General features: G+C 43.5%; 1 protein-coding gene across 2 annotated transcripts in view; it reads right to left on the reverse strand.

Annotated features, from left to right (window-relative positions):
- STK17B (serine/threonine kinase 17b) overlaps positions 1-21,861 on the reverse strand; it is a 58,607-nt gene that overhangs the window by 762 nt on the left and 35,984 nt on the right. For both annotated transcript variants that reach the window (XM_038749506.1, XM_038749507.1), the window contains exons 3-7: positions 21,175-21,387; positions 13,891-14,029; positions 10,351-10,477; positions 9,039-9,087; positions 4,078-4,257 (exon numbers count right to left, since the gene is read on the reverse strand). In XM_038749506.1, the coding sequence (XP_038605434.1) occupies positions 4,078-4,257; positions 9,039-9,087; positions 10,351-10,477; positions 13,891-14,029; positions 21,175-21,387 (708 nt within the window). The remainder of the gene's footprint in view (positions 1-4,077; positions 4,258-9,038; positions 9,088-10,350; positions 10,478-13,890; positions 14,030-21,174; positions 21,388-21,861) is intronic.

Below are 21,861 nucleotides of genomic sequence, written 5' to 3' on the forward strand. Positions count from 1 at the left end.
AGTCTAAACGGGAGAGACAGAGAACAAAGCCAAACATAGTAACAAAATAAAATAAATAGAATAGATATGTACAAGTAAAATAAATAAATAAATAAATAAATAGAGTAATAAATCTGTGAGCGCTTACTGTGTGCAGAGCACTGGACTAAGCGCTTGGGAAGTCCAAGCTGGCAACATATAGAGACAGTCCCTACGCAGCAGTGGGCTTACGGTCTAAAAGGGGGAAACAGAGAACAAAACCAAACATACTAACAAAATCAAATAAATAGAATAGATATGTACAAGTCAAATAAATAAATAAATAGAGTAACAAATCTGTGAGCGCTTACTGTGTGCAGAGCACTGGACTAAGCGCTTAGGAAGTCCAAGGCGACGACATCTAGAGAAGCAGCGTGGCTCAGTGGAAAGAGCCTGGGCTTTGGAGTCCGAGGTCATGGGTTCTAATCCTGGCTCCGCCCCATGTCTGCTGTGTGACCTTGGACAAGTCACTTCACTTCTCTGGGCCTCAGTGGCCTCCTCTGGAAAATGGGGATGAAGACGGTGAGCCCCCCGTGGGACAACCTGATCGCCTTGTAATCTCCACAGCAATTAGAACAGTGCTTGGCACATAGTAAGTGCTTAATAAGTGCTATTATTATTATTATTATTATTATTATTATTATTATCTAGAGATGGTCCCTACCCAACAATGGGCTCAGAGACTAGAAGGGGGAGACAGACAACAAAACGAAACATGGAGACAGGGGTCAAAGTCGTCAGAACAAAGAGAATCAGAAGAGTGCTCCGCACCAAGTAAACCTTCATGACTTCCTTAAAACACTGGTTCTAATTCTGGCTCTGCCACCGGGAAGCAGCGTGGCTCAGTGGAAAAAGCCCGGGCTTTGGAGTCGGAGGTCCTGGGTTCAAATCCAGCCCCCGCCAAGTGTCAGCTGTGTGACCTTGGGCAAGTCACTTAACTTCTCTGTGCCTCAGTTACCTCATCTGTCAAATGGGGACGAAGACTGTGAGCCCGCTGTGGGACAACGTGCTCACCTTGTAATCTCCCCAGCGCTTAGAACAGTGCTTGGCACATAGTAAGCGCTTAATAAATGCCACCATTATCATTATTAATAAATCACGATTTAAAGATCCGTCTCTATGTGACTGACTGAGCGCTCACTGTGTGCCGAGCACTGTACTTTTATTATTATTATTATTATTATCATTATTATTATTATTATTATTATCTAGAGATGGTCCCTACCCAACAACGGGCTCAGAGACTAGAAGGGGAAGACAGACAATGAAACAAAACATGGAGACAGGGGTCAAAGTCGTCAGAACAAAGAGAATCCGAAGAGTGCCCCGCACCAAGTGAGCCTTCATGATTTCCTTAAAACACTGGTCCTAATTCTCGCTCTGCCATCAGGAAGCAGCGTGGCTCAGTGGGAAAGAGCCCGGGCTTCGGAGTCAGAGGCCATGGGTTCTAATCCTGCTCCGCCCCATGTCTGCTGTGTGACGTTAGGCAAGTCACTTCTCTGCGCTTCAGTCACCTCATCTGTCAAATGGTGATGAAGACTGTGAGCCCCCCGTGGGACAGCCTGATCACCTTTTAATCTCCCCAGCGCTTAGAACAGTGCTTGGCACATAGTAAGCGCTTAATAAATGCCATCATTACCATTATTAATAAATCACGATTTAAAGATCCATCCCTATGTTCTATGTGACTGACTGAGCACTCACTGTGTGCCGAGCACTGTGCTATTATTATTATTATTATTATTATTATTATTATTATTATTATTATTACTATATCTAGAGATGGTCCTTACCCAACAACGGGCTCAGAGACTAGAAGGGGAAGACAGACAACGAAACAAAACATGGAGACAGGGGTCAAAGTCGTCAGAACAAAGAGAATCAAAAGAGTGCTCTGTGCCAAATAAACCTTCATGACTTCCTTAAAACACTGGTCCTAATTCTGGCTCTGCCATCAGGAAGCAGCGTGGCTCAGTGGGAAAGAGCCCGGGCTTCGGAGTCAGAGGCCATGGGTTCTAATCCTGCTCCGCCCCATGTCTGCTGTGTGACCTTAGGCAAGTCACTTCTCTGCGCTTCAGTCACCTCATCTGTCAAATGGTGATGAAGACTGTGAGCCCCCCGTGGGACAGCCTGATCACCTTTTAATCTCCCCAGCGCTTAGAACAGTGCTTGGCACATAGTAAGCGCTTAATAAATGCCATCATTACCATTATTAATAAATCACGATTTAAAGATCCATCCCTATGTTCTATGTGACTGACTGAGCACTCACTGTGTGCCGAGCACTGTGCTATTATTATTATTATTATTATTATTATTATTATTATTATTATTATTATCTAGAGATGGTCCCTACCCAACAATGGGCTCAGACACTAGAAGGAGAAGACAGACAACGAAACAAAACATGGAGACAGGGGTCAAAGTCGTCAGAACAAAGAGAATCCGAAGAGTGCTCCGCACCAAGTGAGCCTTCATGACTTCCTTAAAACACTGGTCCTAATTCTCGCTCTGCCATCAGGAAGCAGCGTGGCTCAGTGGAAAGAGCCCGGGCTTCGGAGTCAGAGGCCATGGGTTCTAATCCTGCTCCGCCCCATGTCTGCTGTGTGACCTTAGGCAAGTCACTTAACTTCTCTGGGCCTCAGTTCCCTCATCTGTCAAATGGGGATGAAGACTGTGAGCCCCCCGTGGGACAACCTGATCACCTTGTAATCTCCCCAGCGCTTAGAACAGTGCTTGGCACATAGTAAGCACTTAATAAATGCCATCATTACCATTATTAATAAATCACGATTTAAAGATCAATCCATATGTTCTATGTGACTGACTGAGCGCTCACTGTGTGCCGAGCATTATTATTATTATTATCATTATTATTATTATTATTATTATCTAGAGATGGTCCCTACCCAACAACGGGCTCAGAGACTAGAAGGGGAAGACAGACAACGAAACAAAACATGGAGACAGGGGTCAAAGTCGTCAGAACAAAGAGAATCCGATGAGTGCTCCGCACCAAATAAACCTTCATGACTTCCTTAAAACACTGGTCCTAATTCTGGCTCTGCCATCAGGAAGCAGCGTGGCTCAGTGGAAAGAGCCCGGGCTTTGGAGTCGGAGGTCCTGGGTTCAAATCCCGACTCCGCCAATTGTCAGCTGTGTGACCTTGGGCAAGGCACTTCACTTCTCTGAGCCTCATTTGACTCACAGAAGGTGCTCAACGGATACCAATAAAAAATGGTCGCCAAAGGGCAGGGAACGTGTCTGTTTATTGTTCTGTCGTCCTCTCCCAGGCGCTCAGTACAGTGCTCTGCACACTGTAAGCGCTCAATGAATATGACTGAATTTAGAACAGCATTTGACTCATAGAAGGTGCTTAAACAGATACAATTAAAAAAAGGTGGCCAAGGGCAAGGAACGTGCCTGTTTATCATTCTGTCGTCCTCTCCCTAGCGCTCAGTATAGCGCTCTGCCCACGGCGCTCAATAAATACGACTGAATGATGGAAAAAATGTTTTCTTTGTCAACCGGAGGGGGTGCGGGTTGCACTTTGGATTTTGGACAGGCAGCATTTGACTCCTAGAAGGTGCTTAACAGATGACATTAAAAAAAGGTGGCCGAGGGCAGGGAACATGTCTATCGTTCTGTCGACCTCTCCCAAGCGCTCAGTACAGCGCTCAGCCCACGGTGCTCAATAAATACAACTGAATTTAGAACAGCATTTGACTCACAGAAGGTGCCTAACAGATACCATTAAAGAAAGGTGGCCGAGGGCAGGGAATGTGTCATTCTTTCTGTCGACCTCTCCCAAGCGCTCAGTACAGTGCTCTGCACACAGTAAGCGCTCAATAAATATGACTGAATTTAGAACAGCATTTGACTCACAGAAGGTGCCTAACAGATGCCATTAAAGAAAGGTGGCCGAGGGCAGGGAACGTGTCTATCGTTCCGTCGTCCGCTCCCAAGCGCTCAGTACAGCCCACGGCACTCAATAAATACGACTAAATGATGGAAAAAATGTTTTTTTTGTCAACCGGAGGGGATGCGGGTTGTACTTACTCTGGGTTTTTGACTAAAAGGGTCCGGATGAAGTCTCGGGCCAGGTGGGAAACGGAGGAGAAAGCCGGCTCGGAATAATCCACGTTCACTTGGGAGATATTGAGGAACGTCTCCTGATTATCTTCCCCCACGAAGGGAGACGAATGCGCCAACAGCATATAAGCGATGACGCCGATATTCCTGCGGCGGGAGAAGGGGAGGAACATTAGGGAGGAATTAGAGAAGCGGCTTGGCTCGGTGGAAAGAGCCCGGGCTTTGGAGTCGGAGGTCATGGGTTCGAATCCCGGCTCCGCCGCATGTCTGCTGTGTGACCTTGGACAAGTCACTTCACCTCTCTGAGCCTCATTTCCCTCATCTGGAAACTGTGAGCCCCCCGTGGGACAACCTGATCACCTTGTAACCTCCCCAGCGCTTAGAACAGTGCTTTGCACGTAGTAAGCGCTTAATAAATGCCATTATTATCATAATTATTATTATTACGAGGGACAACCTGATCACCTTGTATCCCCCCCCAACGCTTAGAACAGTGCTTGGCACATAGTAAGCGCTTAACAAATGCCACCAAAATACAAAAGAGGAATTCCCCATGATTCCGGCCCGCCTTCAACCGTCCACGATTTCATCCATATTGAAAAAAGCGCCTAGGCCGGTGCTCTGCGCGCCCTAAGCGCTCAATGAATATGACTAAATGACTGGAAAAAACAAAATTAATAATAGTGGTACTCGTTCATTCATTCATTCAGTCGTATTTATTGAGCTTTTACTGTACTAAGCGCTTGGGAGGTCCAAGTTGGCAACACCTAGAGACGGTCCCTACCCAACAGTGGGCTCACAGGCTAGAAGTTGTTATAATAATAATGATGGCATTTATTAAGCGCTTACTATGGGCCAAGCACTGTTCTAAGCACTGGGGAGGTGACAAGGTGAACAGGTTGTCCCACGGGGGGCTCCCAGTCTTCATCCCCATTTTACAGATGAGGTCACTGAGGCCCAGAGAAGTGAAGTGACTTGCCCAAAGTCACACAGCTGAAAAGTGGTGGAGCCGGAATTCGAACCCATGACCTCTGACTCCAAAGCCCGGGCTCTTTCCACTGAGCCACCTGCTTCTCCATAAGCTAAGCGCTTGGGAAGTCCAAGTTGGCAACGTATAGAGACAGCCCCTACCCAACAGTGGGCTCACAGTATAGAAGGGGGAAATAATAATATATATATATTATATATATATATATTCCATATATATAATATATAGATAGATTGTATATATATATATATATATATTCCATATATATAATATATAGATAGATTGTATGTATATATATATATATAATCCATATATAATATGTATATATATTCCATATATAATATGTATATATATATTCCATATATATAATATATATAGATAGATTGTATGTATGTATATATATAATTGTACATATATATATATTCCATATATATAATATATAGATAGATTGTGTATATATATTTATTCCATATATATAACATATAGATAGATTGTGTGTGTATATATATATATATAATATATATAGATAGATTGTATGTATGTATATATATAATTGTACTTCCCAAGCGCTTAGTACAGTGCTCTGCACACAGTAAGCGCTCAATAAATACAACTGAATGAATGAATGAATCTATGTATATATCAATAATATATAATTAATATATAATATATTATATAATGTAATATAATATTATTAGTAGTAGTATTTACAAATCTTTAAGTTGTGTATTGTTAATCATTCACTTAAGTTAATGTCGGCCTCCCCCGCCCCCAGACCGTTAGCTTATTTTGGGCAGGGAAAGTGTCTTCCACCTCAATTATACCGCACTCTCCCAAGTGCTTAGTACAGTGCTCAGCACACAGTGAGCGCTCAATCAGTCACATAGCACATATGGATGGATCTTTACATTGTGATTGATTAATGATAATGATGACATTTATTAAGCGCTTACTATGTGCAAAGCACTGTTCTAAGCGCTGGGGAGGTTACAAGGTCATCAGGTTGTCCCATGTGGGGCTCCCAGTCTTCATCCCCATTTCCCAGATGAGGTCACTGAGGCCCAGAGAAGTGAAATGACTCGCCCAAAGTCACCCAGCTGACAATTGGCAGAGCTGGGATTTGAACCCATGACCTCTGATTCCAAAGCCCCGGCTCTTTCCACTGAACCATGCTGCTTCCCTAGAGTAATAGAGCTCTAGCCTGTGAGCCCATCGTTGGGTAGGGACCGTCTCTAGATGTTGCCAACTTGTCCTCCCCAAGCGCTTAGTACAGTGCTCAGCACACAGTAAGCACTCAATAAATACGATTGAATGAATGAATGAATAAATACATATATAGAGTAACAGAGTTCTAGACTGTAAGCCCATCGTTGGGTAGGGACCGTCTCTAAATGTTGCCGACCTGTCCTTCCCAGGCGTTTAGTACAGTGCTCAGCATGCAGTGAGTGCTCAATATATACGATTGAATGAATGAATGAATCAATCAATAAATAGAGTAATAGAGTTCTAGAGTGTGAGCCTGCTGTTGGGTAGGGACCGTCTCTAGATGTTGCCAACTTGTACTTCCCAAGCGTTTAGTACAGTGCTCTGCACACAGTAAGCGCTCAATAAATACGATTGAATGAATGAATGAGCCCGTCGTTGGGTAGGGACCATCTCTAGATGTTGCCGACTTGTCCTTCCCAAGCGTTTAGTACAGTGCTCAGCACACAGTGAGCGCTCAATAAATACAATTGAATGAAAAATGGGTCTGGAGCTGGATTCCAGCGTGATCAGCAGCGTGGCTCAGTGGGAAGAGCCCGGGCTTTGGATTCAGAGGTCACGGGTTTGAATTCCGACTCCACCACTTTTCAGCTGTGTGACTTTGGGCAAGTCCCTTCACTTCTCTGGGCCTCAGTGCCCTCATCTGGAAAATGGGAATGAAGACTGGGAGCCCCACGGGGGACAACCTGATCACCTTGTATTCCCGCAGCACTTAGAACAGTGCTTTGCACATAGTAAGTGCTTAACAAATTCCATTATTATTATTATTATTATTATTATTATTATTATTATTATTATTATTATTATTATTCCGGTGGCTGAAGGATAGGCTGGGATGGTTCCCCCCCCCGTCACCGAGAGAAGGGGCCAAGAGGGGTAAAGGCCGGGCTTTTCCCCTCCTCCCCCTCTCCATCCCCCCCGCCTTACCTCCTTCCCTTCCCCACAGCACCTGTATATATGGATATATGTTTGTACGGATTTACTACTCTATTTATTCATTTATTTTACTTGTATATATTTATTCTATTTATTTTATTCTGTTAATATGTTTTGTTTTGATCTCTGTCTCCCCCTTCTAGACTGTGAGCCCGTTGTTGGGCAGGGACCGTCTCTAGATGTTGCTAACTTGGACTTCCCCAGCGCTTAGTCCAGTGCTCTGCACACAGTAAGCGCTCAATAAATACCATTGAATGAATGAATGAATGACTTGACTAAGGTCACACGGCGGCCTCTGATTCTTCTAGAATCTAGTCTTCTAGACTGTGAGCCCACTGTTGGGTAGGAACTGTCTCTATATGTTGCAAACTTGGACTTCCCAAGCGCTTAGTACAGTGCTCTGCACACAGTAAGCGCTCAATAAATATGATTGAATGAATGAATGAATGACTTGCCTAAGGTCACAACGGCGGCCTCTGATTCTTCTAGAATCTACTCTTCTAGACTGTGAGCCCACTGTTGGGTAGGAACTGTATATGTTGCCAACTTGGACTTCCCAAGCGCTTAGTACAGTGCTCTGCACACAGTAAGCACTCAATAAATACCATTGAATGAATGAATGAATGAATGACTTGCCTAAGGTCACACGGCGGCCTCTGATTCTTCTAGAATCTAGTCTTCTAGTCTTCTAGACTGTGAGCCCACTGTTGGGTAGGGACTGTCTCTGTATGTTGCCAACTTGTACTTCCCACGCGCTTAGTACAGTGCTCTACACACAGTAAGCGCTCAATAAATACCATTGAATGAATGAATGAATGACTTGCCTAAGGTCACATGGCGGCCTCTGCTTCTTCTAGAATCTAGTCCTCTAGACTGTGAGCCCGCTGTTGGGTAGGAACTGTCTCTATATGTTGCCAACTTGTACTTCCCACGCCCTTAGTACAGTGCTCTACACACAGTAAGCGCTCAATAAATACGATTGAATGAATGAATGAATGACTTGCCTAAGGTCACACGGCGGCCTCTGATTCTTCTAGAATCTAGTCTTCTAGACTGTGAGCCCACTGTTGTGTAGGAACTGTCTCTATATGTTGCCAACTTGGACTTCCCAAGCGCTTAGTACAGTGCTCTGCACACAGTAAGCACTCAATAAATACCATTGAATGAATGAATGAATGAATGACTTGCCTAAGGTCACACGGCGGCCTCTGATTCTTCTAGAATCTAGTCTTCTAGTCTTCCAGACTGTGAGCCCACTGTTGGGTAGGGACCATCTCTATATGTTGCCAACTTGTACTTCCCACGCGCTTAGTACAGTGCTCTACACACAGTAAGCGCTCAATAAATACCATTGAATGAATGAACAAATGACTTGCCTAAGGTCACAAGGTGGTCTCTGATTCTTCTAGAATCTAGTCCTTTACACTGTGAGACCACTGTTGGGTAGGGACTGTCTCTATTTGTTGCCAACTTGTACTTCCCAAGCGCTTAGTCCAGTGCTCCGCACACAGTAAGCGCTCAATCAATACGATTGATCAATTGATTGATTCTAGTCTTCTAGCCTGTGAGCCCACTGTTGGGTCGGGACCGTCTCTAGATGTTGCCAACTTGGACTTCCCAAGCGCTTAGTCCAGTGCTCCGCACACAGTAAGCGCTCAATCAATACGATTGATTGATTGATTGATTTGACCTCTGACCTCCCCGTGATTAACCAGAGGGCTGCGGACTGAGCGCCACTTACCACATGTCCGTGGCCGTGGTAATGGGATCGTAGTTCACGACTTCTGGAGCTGCAGGAGGAAATAAAAGCCAAATTACGCCCCGTCCGTCCCACCCCGCGCGGGCACGGAAAATCCGGCTCGCCTGCTGTTTGAGGATGATTTTCCTGACGAATGTCTTTGTTGGGCGTTTACTACATGCCGGCAGCGAACTGCATATTTGTTAAGCACCTACTACGTGCCAAGCCCTGTTCTAAGTGCTGGGGGAGATACAGTAATAACGATGGTATTTGTTAAGCGCTTAGTGTGTGCCAAGCATTGTTCAGAGCGCTGGGGGAGATACTGTAGTAATGATGGTATTTGATAAGCGCTTACCCTGTTCTAAGCACTGGGGAAGATACAATATTAATGATGGTATTTCTTAAGCGCTTACTATGTGCCAAGCCCTGTTCTAAGCGCTGGGGTGGAGAAGAGAAGCAGCGTGGCTCAGTGGAAGAGAGCCCGGGCTTTGGAGTCAGAGGTCATGGGTTCGAATCCCCGCTCCGCTGCTGTCCCTCCCGTCTAACCTCCTTCCCTTCCCCACAGCACCTGTATATATGTTTGTACAGATTTATTACTCTATTTATTTTACTTGTACATATCTATTCTAATTTATTTTATTTTGTTAATATGTTTGGTTAATATTTTAGACTGGGTAGGGACTGTCTCTATATGTTGCCAATTTGTGCTTCCCAAGCTCTTAGTACAGTGCTCTGCACATAGTAAGCGCTCAATAAATACGATCGATTGATTGATTGATTAATATGTTCTCTGTCTCCCCCTTCTAGACTGTGAGCCCGCTGTCGGGTAGGGACCGTCTCTAGATGTTGCCAACTTGGACTTCCCAAGCGCTTAGTCCAGTGCCCTGCACACAGTAAGCGCTCAATAAATACGATTGATTGATTGACTGTCAGCTGTGTGACTTTGGGCCAGTCGCTTTTCACTTCTCTTGCCAACTTGTCCTTCCCAAGCGCTCAGTCCAGTGCTCTGCACACAGTAAGCGCTCCATAAATACGATTGATTGATTGATTCTCTGGGCCTCAGTTCCCTCAGCTGTCAAAAGGGGATTCATTCATTCATTCAATCGTATTTACGGAGCGCTTACTGTGTGCACAGCACTGGACTAAGCGCTTGGGAAGTCCAAGTCGGCAACATCTAGAGACGGTCCCTACGCAACAGCGGGCTCACAGGCTAGAAGGGGGAGACAGACGACAAAACAGATTAACAAAATAAAATAAATAGAATAAACATGTACAAATAAAATAAATTTATTGGAGGGGCAGACCGCCCGCTTACCCAAATATTCCGGGGTCCCCAGGATCTCCCGCAGCTCCAAGGGGCCGTCCAGCTTCCGAGAGAGGCCGAAATCCACCAGCTTCACGTCGCCCAGGGGCTGGAGGGCGCTCAGCAAGATGTTCTGGGGCTGGGGGAGACACACAAACCCGCCCCCCGAGTCAGTCGGTTCATCTGAATGATGATCATGGCATTTGTTAAGCGCTTACTATGTGCCAAGCACCGTTCTAAGCGCTGGGGGGGGATACAAGGTGATCAGGTTGTCCCGCGTGGGGCTCACAGTCGTCCTCCCCATTTGACAGATGAGGGAACTGAGGCACAGGGAAGTGAAGTGACTTGCCCAAGGTCACACAGCAGATGTGGTGGAGCGGGGATTCGAACCCATGACCTCTGACTCCAAAGCCCGGGTTCTTTCTACTGAGCCACGCTGCTTCTCTAATTAATATCTTAGTGATATTAATCAATCAATCGTATTTATTGAGCGCTTACTGTGTGCAGAGCACTGGACTAAGTGCTTGGGAAGTACAAGTTGGCAAAATATAGAGACAGTCAATCAATCAATTGTATTTATTGAGCGCTTACTGTGTGCACAGCACTGCACTAAGCGCTTGGGAAGTCCAAGTTGGCAACGTATAGAGACGGTCCCTACCCAACAGTGGGCTCACATTGATTGACTGATTGATTGTAACCTCCCCAGCGCTTAGAACATTCATTCCTTCATTCAATCGTATTTATTGAGCGCTTACTGTGTGCAGAGCACTGGACTAAGCGCTTGGGAAGTCCAAGTTGGCAACGTATAGAGACGGTCCCTACCCAACAGTGGGCTCACATTTATTGATTGTAACCTCCCCAGCGCTTAGAACATTCATTCCTTCAGTCAATCGTATTTATTGAGCGCTTACTGTGTGCAGAGCACTGGACTAAGCGCTTGGGAAGTCCAAGTTGGCAACGTATAGAGACGGTCCCTACCCAACAGTGAGCTCACATTGATTGATTGATTAATTGTAACCTCCCCAGCGCTTAGAACATTCATTCCTTCATTCAATCGTATTTATTGAGCGCTTACTGTATGCAGAGCACTGTACTAAGCGCTTGGAAAGTCCAAGTTGGCAACATATAGAGACGGTCCCTACCCAACAGTGGGCTCACATTTATTGATTGTAACCTCCCCAGCGCTTAGAACATTCATTCCTTCATTCAATCGTATTTATTGAGCGCTTACTGTGTGCAGAGCACTGTACTAAGCGCTTGGTAAGTACAAGTTGGCAACGTATAGAGACGGTCCCTACCCAACAGTGGGCTCACATTGATTGATTGATTGATTGTAACCTCCCCAGCGCTTAGAACATTCATTCCTTCATTCAATCGTATTTATTGAGAGCTTACTGTATGCAGAGCACTGTACTAAGCGCTTGGAAAGTCCAAGTTGGCAACATATAGAGATGGTCCCTACCCAACAGTGGGCTCACATTTATTGATTGTAACCTCCCCAGCGCTTAGAACATTCATTCCTTCATTCAATCGTATTTATTGAGCGCTTACTGTGTGCAGAGCACTGGACTAAGCGCTTGGGAAGTCCAAGTTGGCAACATATAGAGATGGTCCCTACCCAACAGTGGGCTCACATTGATTGATTGATTGATTGATTGTAACCTACCCAGCCCTTAGAACATTCATTCCTTCATTCCATCGTATTTATTGAGCGCTTACTGTGTGCACAGCACTGTACTAAGCGCTTAATAATGATGGTAATTGTTAAGCGCTTACTATTAATTATTATTATTCTAATTCCGGCTCTGCCACTTTTCAGCTGTGTGACCTTGGGTAAGTCACTTCACTTCTCTGGGCCTCAGTTCCCTCTTCTGGAAAATGGGGATGAAGACTGGGAGCCCCCCCGGGACAACCTGATCTCCTTGTAATCTCCCCAGTGCTTAGTACAGTGCTTTGCACATAGTAAGCGCTTAATAAATGCCACTATTATTACTATTAATTATTATTCTTCTAATTCCAGCTCTGCCACTTTTCAGCTGTGTGACCTTGGGTAAGACACTTCACTTCTCTGGGCCTCAGTTCCCTCATCTGGAAAATGGGGATGAAGACTGCGAGCCCCCCCATGGGACAACCTGATCTCCTTGTAATCTCCCCAGTGCTTAGAATAGTGCTTTGCACACAGTAAGCACTTAATAAATGCCACTATTATTACTATTAATTATTATTATTCTAATCCCGGCTCTGCCACTTTTCAGCTGTGTGACCTTGGGAAAGTCACTTCATTTCTCTGGGCCTCAGTTCCCTCATCTGGAAAATGGGGATGAAGACTGCGAGCCCCCCTGTGGGACAACCTGATCTCCTTGTAATCTCCCCAGCGCTTAGAACAGTGCTTTGCACACAGTAAGCTCTTAATAAATGCCACTATTATTACTATTAATTATTATTATTCTAATCCCGGCTCTGCCACTTTTCAGCTGTGTGACCTTGGGAAAGTCACTTCATTTCTCTGGGCCTCAGTTCCCTCATCTGGAAAATGGGGATGAAGACTGTGAGCGACCCCCCACCCCCCCGTGTTTGTACATATTTATTACTCTATTTATTTATTTATTTATTTATTTATTTATTTATTTATTTATTTATTTATCTTACTTGTACATATCTATTCTATTTATTTTATATTTTGTTAGTATGCTTGGTTTTGTTCTCGGTCTCCCCCTTCTAGACTGTGAGCCCACTGTTGGGTAAGGACTGTCTCTATGTGTTGCCGACTTGGACTTCCCAAGCGCTTAGCACAGTGCTCTGCACATAGTAAGCACTCAATAAATACGATTGATTGATTGACAACCTGATCTCCTTGTAATCTCCCCAGTGCTTAGCACAGCGCTTTGCACACAGTAAGCACTTAATAAATGCCACTATTATGACTATTAATTATTATTATTCTAATTCCGGCTCTGCCACTTTTCAGCTGCGTGACCTTGAGTAAGTCACTTCACTTCTCTGGGCCTCAGTTCCCTCATCATCTGGAAAACGGGGATGAAGACTGTGAGCCCCCCCATGTTTGTACATATTTATTACTCTATTTATTTATTTCTCTTACTTGTACCTATCTATTCTATTTATTTTATTTTGTCAGTATGTTGGGTTTTGTTCCCCGTCTCCCCTTTCTCGACTGCGAGCCCGCTGTGTTGCCAATTTGTACTTCCCAAGCGCTTAGTACAGTGCTCTGCACATAGTAAGCGCTCAACAAATACGACTGATTGATTGATTGATTGATTGTTGGGTAGGGACCGTCTCCATGCGCTGCCGACTTGTACTTCCCAAGCGCTTAGTCCAGTGCTCTGCACACAGTAAGCGCTCAATAAATACGATTGATTGATTGATGGATTGACAGCCTGATCTCCTTGTAATCTCCCCAGCGCTTAGTACAGTGCTCTGCACATAGTAAGCGCTTGATAAATGCCATTATTATTATTATTATTATTATTATTTTTATTATTATTATTAAATGAGTGAAATGAGGAGGGAAAATCCGCGCGGGATGTCACACACCTTCAGATCCAGGTGCGCGATGCCATTCTGGTGCAGGTAACAGAGGCCTTCCAGGATTTGCCGGACCAGCCTGATCACATCCTGCTCCGGGACCGCCACCTCCGGGAAGCACAGGTTGAAGATTTCCCCCCCGGCGGCGCTGGAAGGCAACGTGACTCTATTTATCCATTTATTTCATTAGTACGTACCCATTCCGCTTGAGGAGTAAGGAGTGAAGGAGTGAAGAAAAAAAAAAAAAAACATTTATCAAATTCAGGGATGAAGCTTAATTCCAAATTCGGAGTTTCGATGGTGATCCGGGAACAGAAGCGTCTAGGAAAAATTGGGTTATAGTTACCAAATCTCAGAACTATTGTACCCATTGTAATTTTGAAGCAAACTGGTTTTAGTCCCCTCACAAATGGAAAATATCTACCTAAATTATTACTCTAGTTATTATTACTCCATTGATTTTACTTAGAGGAGCAGCGTGGCTCAGCGGAAAGAGCGCGGGCTTTGGAGTCGGAGGTCGTGGGTTCGAATCCCGGCTCCGCCAATTGTCAGCTGGGTGACTTTGGGCAAGTCACTTCGCTTCTCTGGGCCTCAGTTCCTTCATCTGGAAAATGGGGATGAAGACTGGGAGCCCCACGGGGGACAACCTGATCACCTTGTATCCCCCAGTACTTAGAAAAGCTTTGCACATAGTAAGCGCTTAATAAATGCCATTATTATTATTATTATTATTATTATCATATCCGAATTTGGAGTTTTGCTGGTGATTCTGAAATAGAAGCAGCTAGGAAAAATTGGGTTATAGTTGCCAAATCTCAGAAATAGTGTACCCATTGTAATTTTGAAGCAAACTGGTTTTAGTCCCCTCACAAATGGAAAATATCAACCTAAATTATTACTCTATTTATTATTACTCTATTTTACTTGTACATATCTATTCTATGTATTTTATTTTGTTAGTATGTTTGGTTTCGTTGTCTGTCTCCCCCTTTTAGACTGTGAGCCCACTGTTGGGTGGGGACCGTCTCTATATGTTGCCAACTTGGACTTCCCAAGCGCTTAGTACAGTGCTCTGCACACAGTAAGCGCTCAATAAATATGATTGATTGATTGATTGATTGATTTAGGAATACGCCTGTCTACCTGTGCTTTATTACAGGTATCTACCATCCATCTACCTGTTGGAATGTAAATGAAATGAAGATAATAATAATAATAATGATGGCATTTATTAAGCGCTTACTATGTGCAAAGCACTGTTCTAAGTGCTGGGGAATTTACAAGGTAGAAAGGTTGTCCCACGTGGGGCTCACCGTCTTAATCCCCATTTTACAGAGGAGGGAACTGAGGCCCAGAGAAGTGTCTTCTAGACTGTGAGCCCATTGTTGGGTAGGGACCACGTCTATATGTTGCCGACTTGGACTTCCCAAGCGCTTAGTACAGTGCTCTGCACACAGCAAGCGCTCAATAAATAGGATTGAATGAATGAATGAATTTTATGGGGTTAAAACGGTTGGTTTTGCTCGGGAGTCAAAGGTCGCGGGTTCCAATCCCAGCCCCGCCACTTGTCTGCTGTGTGACCGTGGGCAAGTCACTTCACCTCTCTGGGCCTCAGTTAACTCATCTGGAAAAGGGGGATGAAGACTGTGACTCCCGCATGGGACAACCTGATCACCTTGTATCCTCCCCAGCGCTTAAAACAGTACCTGATTACCTTGAATCTACCTTTACCCAGCGCTTAGAACAGTGCTTTGCACAGAATATGCGCTTAACAAATACCATCATCATTATTATTATTATTAGAGCAGGTATTCATTTTACTGGTACATATGCGCTTAACAAATACCATCATTATTATTATTATTATTAGAACAGGTATTTATTTTACTGGTACATATGCACTTAACAAATACCATCATCATCATTATTATTATAAGAACAGGTATTCATTTTACTGGTACATATGCACTTAACAAATACCATCAACATCATTATTATTATTAGAACAGGTATTCATTTTACTGGTACATATGTGCTTAACAAATAACATCATCATTATTATTATTATTATTAGAACGGGTATTTATTTTACTGGTACATATGTGCTTAACAAATACAATCATAATTACTATTATTATTAGAACAGGTATTTATTTTACTGGTACATATGCGCTTAACAAATACCATCATCATCATTATTATTATTAGAACAGGTATTAATTTTACTGGTACATATGCGCTTAACAAATACCATCATCATCATTATTATTATTAGAACAGGTATTAATTTTACTGGTACATATGCGATTAACAAATACCATCATCATTATTATTATTATTAGAACAGGTATTTATTTTATGGGTACATATGTGCTTAACAAATACCATCATCATTACTATTATTATTAGAACTGGTATTTATTTTACTGGTACATATGTGCTTAACAAATACCATCATCATTATTATTATTATTAGAACAGGTATTTATTTTACTGGTACATATGTGCTTAACAAATACCATCATCATTATTATTATTATTAGAACAGGTATTCATTTTACTGGTACATATGCGCTTAACAAATACCATCATCATTATTATTATTATTAGAAAAGGTATTTATTTTACTGGCACATATGCCCTTAACAAATACCATCATCATTATTATTATAATTATTAGAACAGGTATTTATTTTACTGGCACATATGCCCTTAACAAATACCATCATCATTATTATTATTATTAGAACAGGTATTCATTTTACTGGTACATATGCGCTTAACAAATACCATCATCATTATTATTATGATTAGAACAGGTATTTATTTTACTGGAACATATGCGCTTAACAAATACCATCATCATTATTATTATTATTAGAACAGGTATTTATTTTACTAGTACATATGCGCTTAACAAATACCATCATCATTATTATTATTATTAGAAAAGGTATTTATTTTACTGGCACATATGCCCTTAACAAATACCATCATCATTATTATTATTATTAGAACAGGTATTCATTTTATTGGTGCATATGCGCTTAACAAATACCATTATCATTATTATTATTATTAGAACAGGTATTTATTTTACTGGAACATATGCGCTTAACAAATACCATCATCATTATTATTATTATTAGAACAGGTATTTATTTTACTAGTACATATGCGCTTAACAAATACCATCATCATTATTATTATTATTATTAGAACAGGTATTTATTTTACTGGTACATATTTATTCTATTTATTTTATTTTGTTAATATGTTGTGTTTTGTTGTCTGTCTTCCCCTTCTAACTGTGAGCCATAAACATTATTATTATTATTATTATTATTATTAATAACAAATACCATAATTATTATTATTAGAAGCGCTTAATAAATGCCATTATTATTATTATCATTATTATTAGCCCCCCAGCACTTAGAATGGGTATTTATTTTACTTGTACATATTTATTCTATTTATTTTATTTTGTTCGAATGAATGAATGAATGAATGAACTTGTACTTTTTAAGCGCTTAGTCCAGTGCTCTGCACACAGTAAGCGCTCAATAAATACGATGGAATGAATGAATGCTCTGCACATAGTAAGTGCTTAACAAATACCATTATTATTATTATTCTAAGAAGAGCTTAATAAATGCCATTATTATTATTATTACCCCCCCCCCCCCAGTGCTTAGAACGGGTATTTATTTTACTTGTACATATTTACTCTATTTATTTTATTTTGTTAATATGTTTTGGTTTGTTGTCTGTCTCCCCCTTCTAGACTGTGAGCCCGCTGTTGGGTAGGGACCGTCTCTCGATGTTGCCAGCTTGGACTTCCCAAGCGCTTAGTACAGTGCTCTGCACACAGTAAGCGCTCAATAAATACGATTGAATGAATGAATGAACTTGTACTTCCTAAGCGCTTAGTCCAGTGCTCTGCACACAGTAACCGCTCAATAAATTCGATGGAATGAATGAATCCGTGCGAAATGTTCGGAAAACGTCCTCAGCACAACAGCTTTATTCATTCGTCCGCTCATTCCACCGTATTTAACAATAATAATAATGATAATGGCATTTATTAAGCACTTACTATGTTCTAAGCGCTGGGGAGGTTACAAGGTGATCAGGTTGTCCCACGGGGGGCTCACAGTCTTCATCCCGCTTCTAGACCGTGAGCCCGCTGTTGGGTAGGGACCGTCTCTAGATGTTGCCAACTTGGACTTCCCAAGCGCTTAGTACAGTCCTCTGCACACAGTAAGCGCTCAATAAATACGATCGAATGAATCCCCATTTTACAGATGAGGTCACTGAGGCCCAGAGAAGTGAAGTGACTTGCCCAAAGTCACCCAGCTGACAATTGGCGGAGCCGGGGTTTGAACCCATGACCTCTGACTCCAAAGCCCGGGCTCTTTCCACTGAGCCACGCTGCTTCTCTAATAACAGTGGTATTTGTTAAGCGCTTACTATGTGCCAAGCACTGTTCTAAGCGCTGGGGAGGTTACAAGGTGATCAGGTTGTCCCATGGGGGGGCTCACAGTCTTCATCCCCATTTTCCAGATGAGGGAACTGAGGCCCAGAGAAGTGAAGTGACTTGCCCAAAGTCACACAGCTGACAAGGGCCTTGTGGGTAATAATGATAATAATAATAATGGTATTTATTAAGCGCTTACTATGTGCCGAGCGCTGTTCTAAGCACTGGGGAGGTTACAAGGTGATCAGGTTGTCCCCCGGGGGGCTCACAGTCTTAACCCCCATTTTACAGATGAGGGAACTGAGTCCCAGAGAATAATAATAATAATAATAATGGCATTTATTAAGCATTTACTATGTGTAGAGCCCCGTTCTAAGCACTGGGGAGGTTACAAGGTGATCAGGTTGTCCCCTGGGAAGCTCACAGTCTTAACCCCCATTTTACAGATGAGGGAACTGAGTGCCGGAGAATAATAATAATAATAATGATGACATTTATTAAGCGCTTACTATGTGCAAAGTACTGTTCTAAGCACTGGGGAGGTTACAAGTTGATCAGGTTGTCCCACGGGGGGCTCACAGTCTTAATCCCCATTTTACAGATTTTTCTAGACTGTAAGCCCACTGTTGGGTAGGGACCATCTCTAGATGTTGCCAACTTGTACTTCCCAAGCGCTTAGTCCAGTGCTCTGCACACAGTAAGCGCTCAATAAATACGATTGAATGAATGAATGAATGAACAGATGAGGTAACTGAGGCCCAGAGAATAATAATAATAATGATGGCATTTGTTAAGCACTTACTATGTGCCAAGCACTGTTCTAAGCACTGGGGTGAGATACAAGGTAATCAGGTTATCCCACGTGGGGCACACAGTCTTCATCCCCATTTGACAGATGAGGGAACTGGGGCACAGAGAATAATAATAATAATAATAATAATAATAATAATAATGGCATTTGTTAAGCACTTACTATGTGCCAAGCACTGTTCTAAGCGCTGGGGGGAGATACAAGGTAATCAGGTTGTCCCCCGTGGGGCTCACAGTCTTCATCCCCATTTGACAGATGAGGTAACTGAGGCCCAGAGAATAACAATAATAATAATAATAATAATGATAATAATAATAATAATAATGGCATTTGTTAAGCACTTACTATATGCCAAGCACTGTCCTAAGCGCTGGGGGGAGATACAAGGTGATCAGGTTGTCCCACGTGGGGTGCAGAGTCTTCATCCCCATTTGACAGATGAGGTAACTGAGGCCCAGAGAATAATAATAATAATAATAATAATAATAATAATAATAATAATAATAATAATGGCATTTGTTAAGCACTTACTATGTGCCAAGCACTGTTCTAAGCGCTGGGGGGAGATACAATGTAATCAGGTTGTCCCACGGGGGGTGCAGAGTCTTCATCCCCATTTGACAGATGAGGTCACTGAGGCCCAGAGAAGTGAAGCGACTTGCCCAAAGTCACACAGCCGACAAGTGGCGGAGCCAGGATGTGAACCCACGACCTCTGACTCCAAAGCCCGGCCTCTTTCCACTGAGCCACGCTGCTTCTCTATTAAGCTCTTCTCTATTTATTAAGCGCTTACTATGTGCAAAGCACTGTTCTAAGCGCTGGGGAGGTTACAAGGTGATCAGGTTGTTCCGCGGGCAGTCTTCATCCTCCTTTTTTCCAGATGAGGGAACTGAGGCCCAGAGAAGTGAAGTGGCTTACCCAAAGTCACACGGCCGACAATTGGCGGAGCCGGGATTTGAACCCATGACCTCTGACTCCAAAGCCCAGCCTCTTTCCACTGAGCCACGCTGCTTCCCTAATTATGATTGATTATTATTAAATAGACCCACAATAGACCCCCTCTCCATCCCCCCATCTTACCTCCTTCCCTTCCCCACAGCACCTGTATATATGTATATATGTTTGTACAGATTTATTACTCTATTTATTGATTTATTTTACTTGTACATATCCATTCTATTTATTTTATTTCGTTAATATGTTTTGTTTTGTTCTCTGTCTCCCCCTTCTAGCCTGTGAGCCCACTTTTGGGTAGGGACCGTCTCTAGATGTTGCCAACTTCGACTTCCCCAGCGCTTAGTCCAGTGCTCTGCACACAGTAAGCGCTCAATAAGTCTCCCCCTTCTAGACTGTGAGCCCACTGTTGGGTAGGAACCGTCTCTAGATGTTGCCAACTTGGACTTCCCCAGCGCTTAGTCCAGTGCTCTGCACACAGTAAGCGCTCAATAAATACGATTGAATGAATGAACTGAGCGCTAACTGTGTGCAGAGCACTGGACTAAGCGCTTGGAAAGTCCAATTCGGCAACAGATAAGAGACAGTAAGCGCTAGCGTGGCTCAGTGGAAAGAGCCCGGGCTTTGGAGTCGGAGGTCATGGGTTCGAATCCCGGCTCCGCCACTTGTCTCTGTCTCCCCCTTCTAGACTGTGAGCCCACTGTCGGGTAGGGACCGTCTCTAGATGTTGCCAACTTGGACTTCCCAAGCGCTTAGTCCAGTGCTCTGCCCACAGTAAGCGCTCAATAAATACGATCGATTGATTGTCAGCGGTGGGACCTTGTGCAAGCCACTTAACTTCTCTGTGCCTCAGTGACCTCATCTGTAAAATGGGATGAAGACTGTGAGCCCCCCGTGGGACAACCTGATCACCTTGTATCCCCCCGGCGCTTAGAACAGTGCTTTGCACATAGGCAACGATAAATGCCATTATTATTATTATTGATTGATTGGCTGACCCACTGCACACAGGAGGCGCTCAGTATATAGGCCTGAAGGAACTACTCACTACTCCAGCACCAGGATGATGTCGCGGTCCGTCTCGTAGACTTCGTGGAGGGTGATGACGCGGGGGCTGGCCTTGGTGAGGTCCAGCACGGCGATTTCATGGACGATCTCGGCCCGGCAATCCCGGCCTCGCCTCCTCTTCTTCAGGAATTTGGCCGCGTATTCCCGGGATGTGGACTTGGAGACGCACTGGCGGACCACGGCGAATTTCCCGCTGGAAGGGAGGAAAAAGATGCATTGCTTCATTTCATTTCATTTTGTTCATTTGTTTTGTTGTCTGTCTCCCCCTTCTAGACTGTCAGCCCACTGTCGGGTAGGGACCGTCTCTAGAATCAATCAATCGTATTTACTGAGTGCTTACTGTGTGCGGAGCACTGTACTGAGCGCTTGGGAAGTCCAAGTTGGCAACATACAGAGACGGTCCCTACCCGACAACGGGCTCACAGTCTAGAAGTTGCCAACTTGGACTTCCCAAGCGCTTAGTCCAGTGCTCTGCACACAGTAAGCGCTCAATAAATACGATTGAATTCATTCATTCTTCATTCTTCAGCCCAAGGCCTGGGCTCAAGCAGCGTGGCTCAGTGGAAAGAGCACAGGCTTTGGAGTCAGAGGTCATGGGTTCGAATTCCGACTCCGCCACATGTCCGCTGTGTAACCTCGGGCAAGTCACTTAACTTCTCTGAGCCTC

This window comes from Tachyglossus aculeatus, chromosome 7, assembly GCF_015852505.1.
Source record: "Tachyglossus aculeatus isolate mTacAcu1 chromosome 7, mTacAcu1.pri, whole genome shotgun sequence".
Classification (NCBI taxonomy): domain Eukaryota; kingdom Metazoa; phylum Chordata; class Mammalia; order Monotremata; family Tachyglossidae; genus Tachyglossus; species Tachyglossus aculeatus.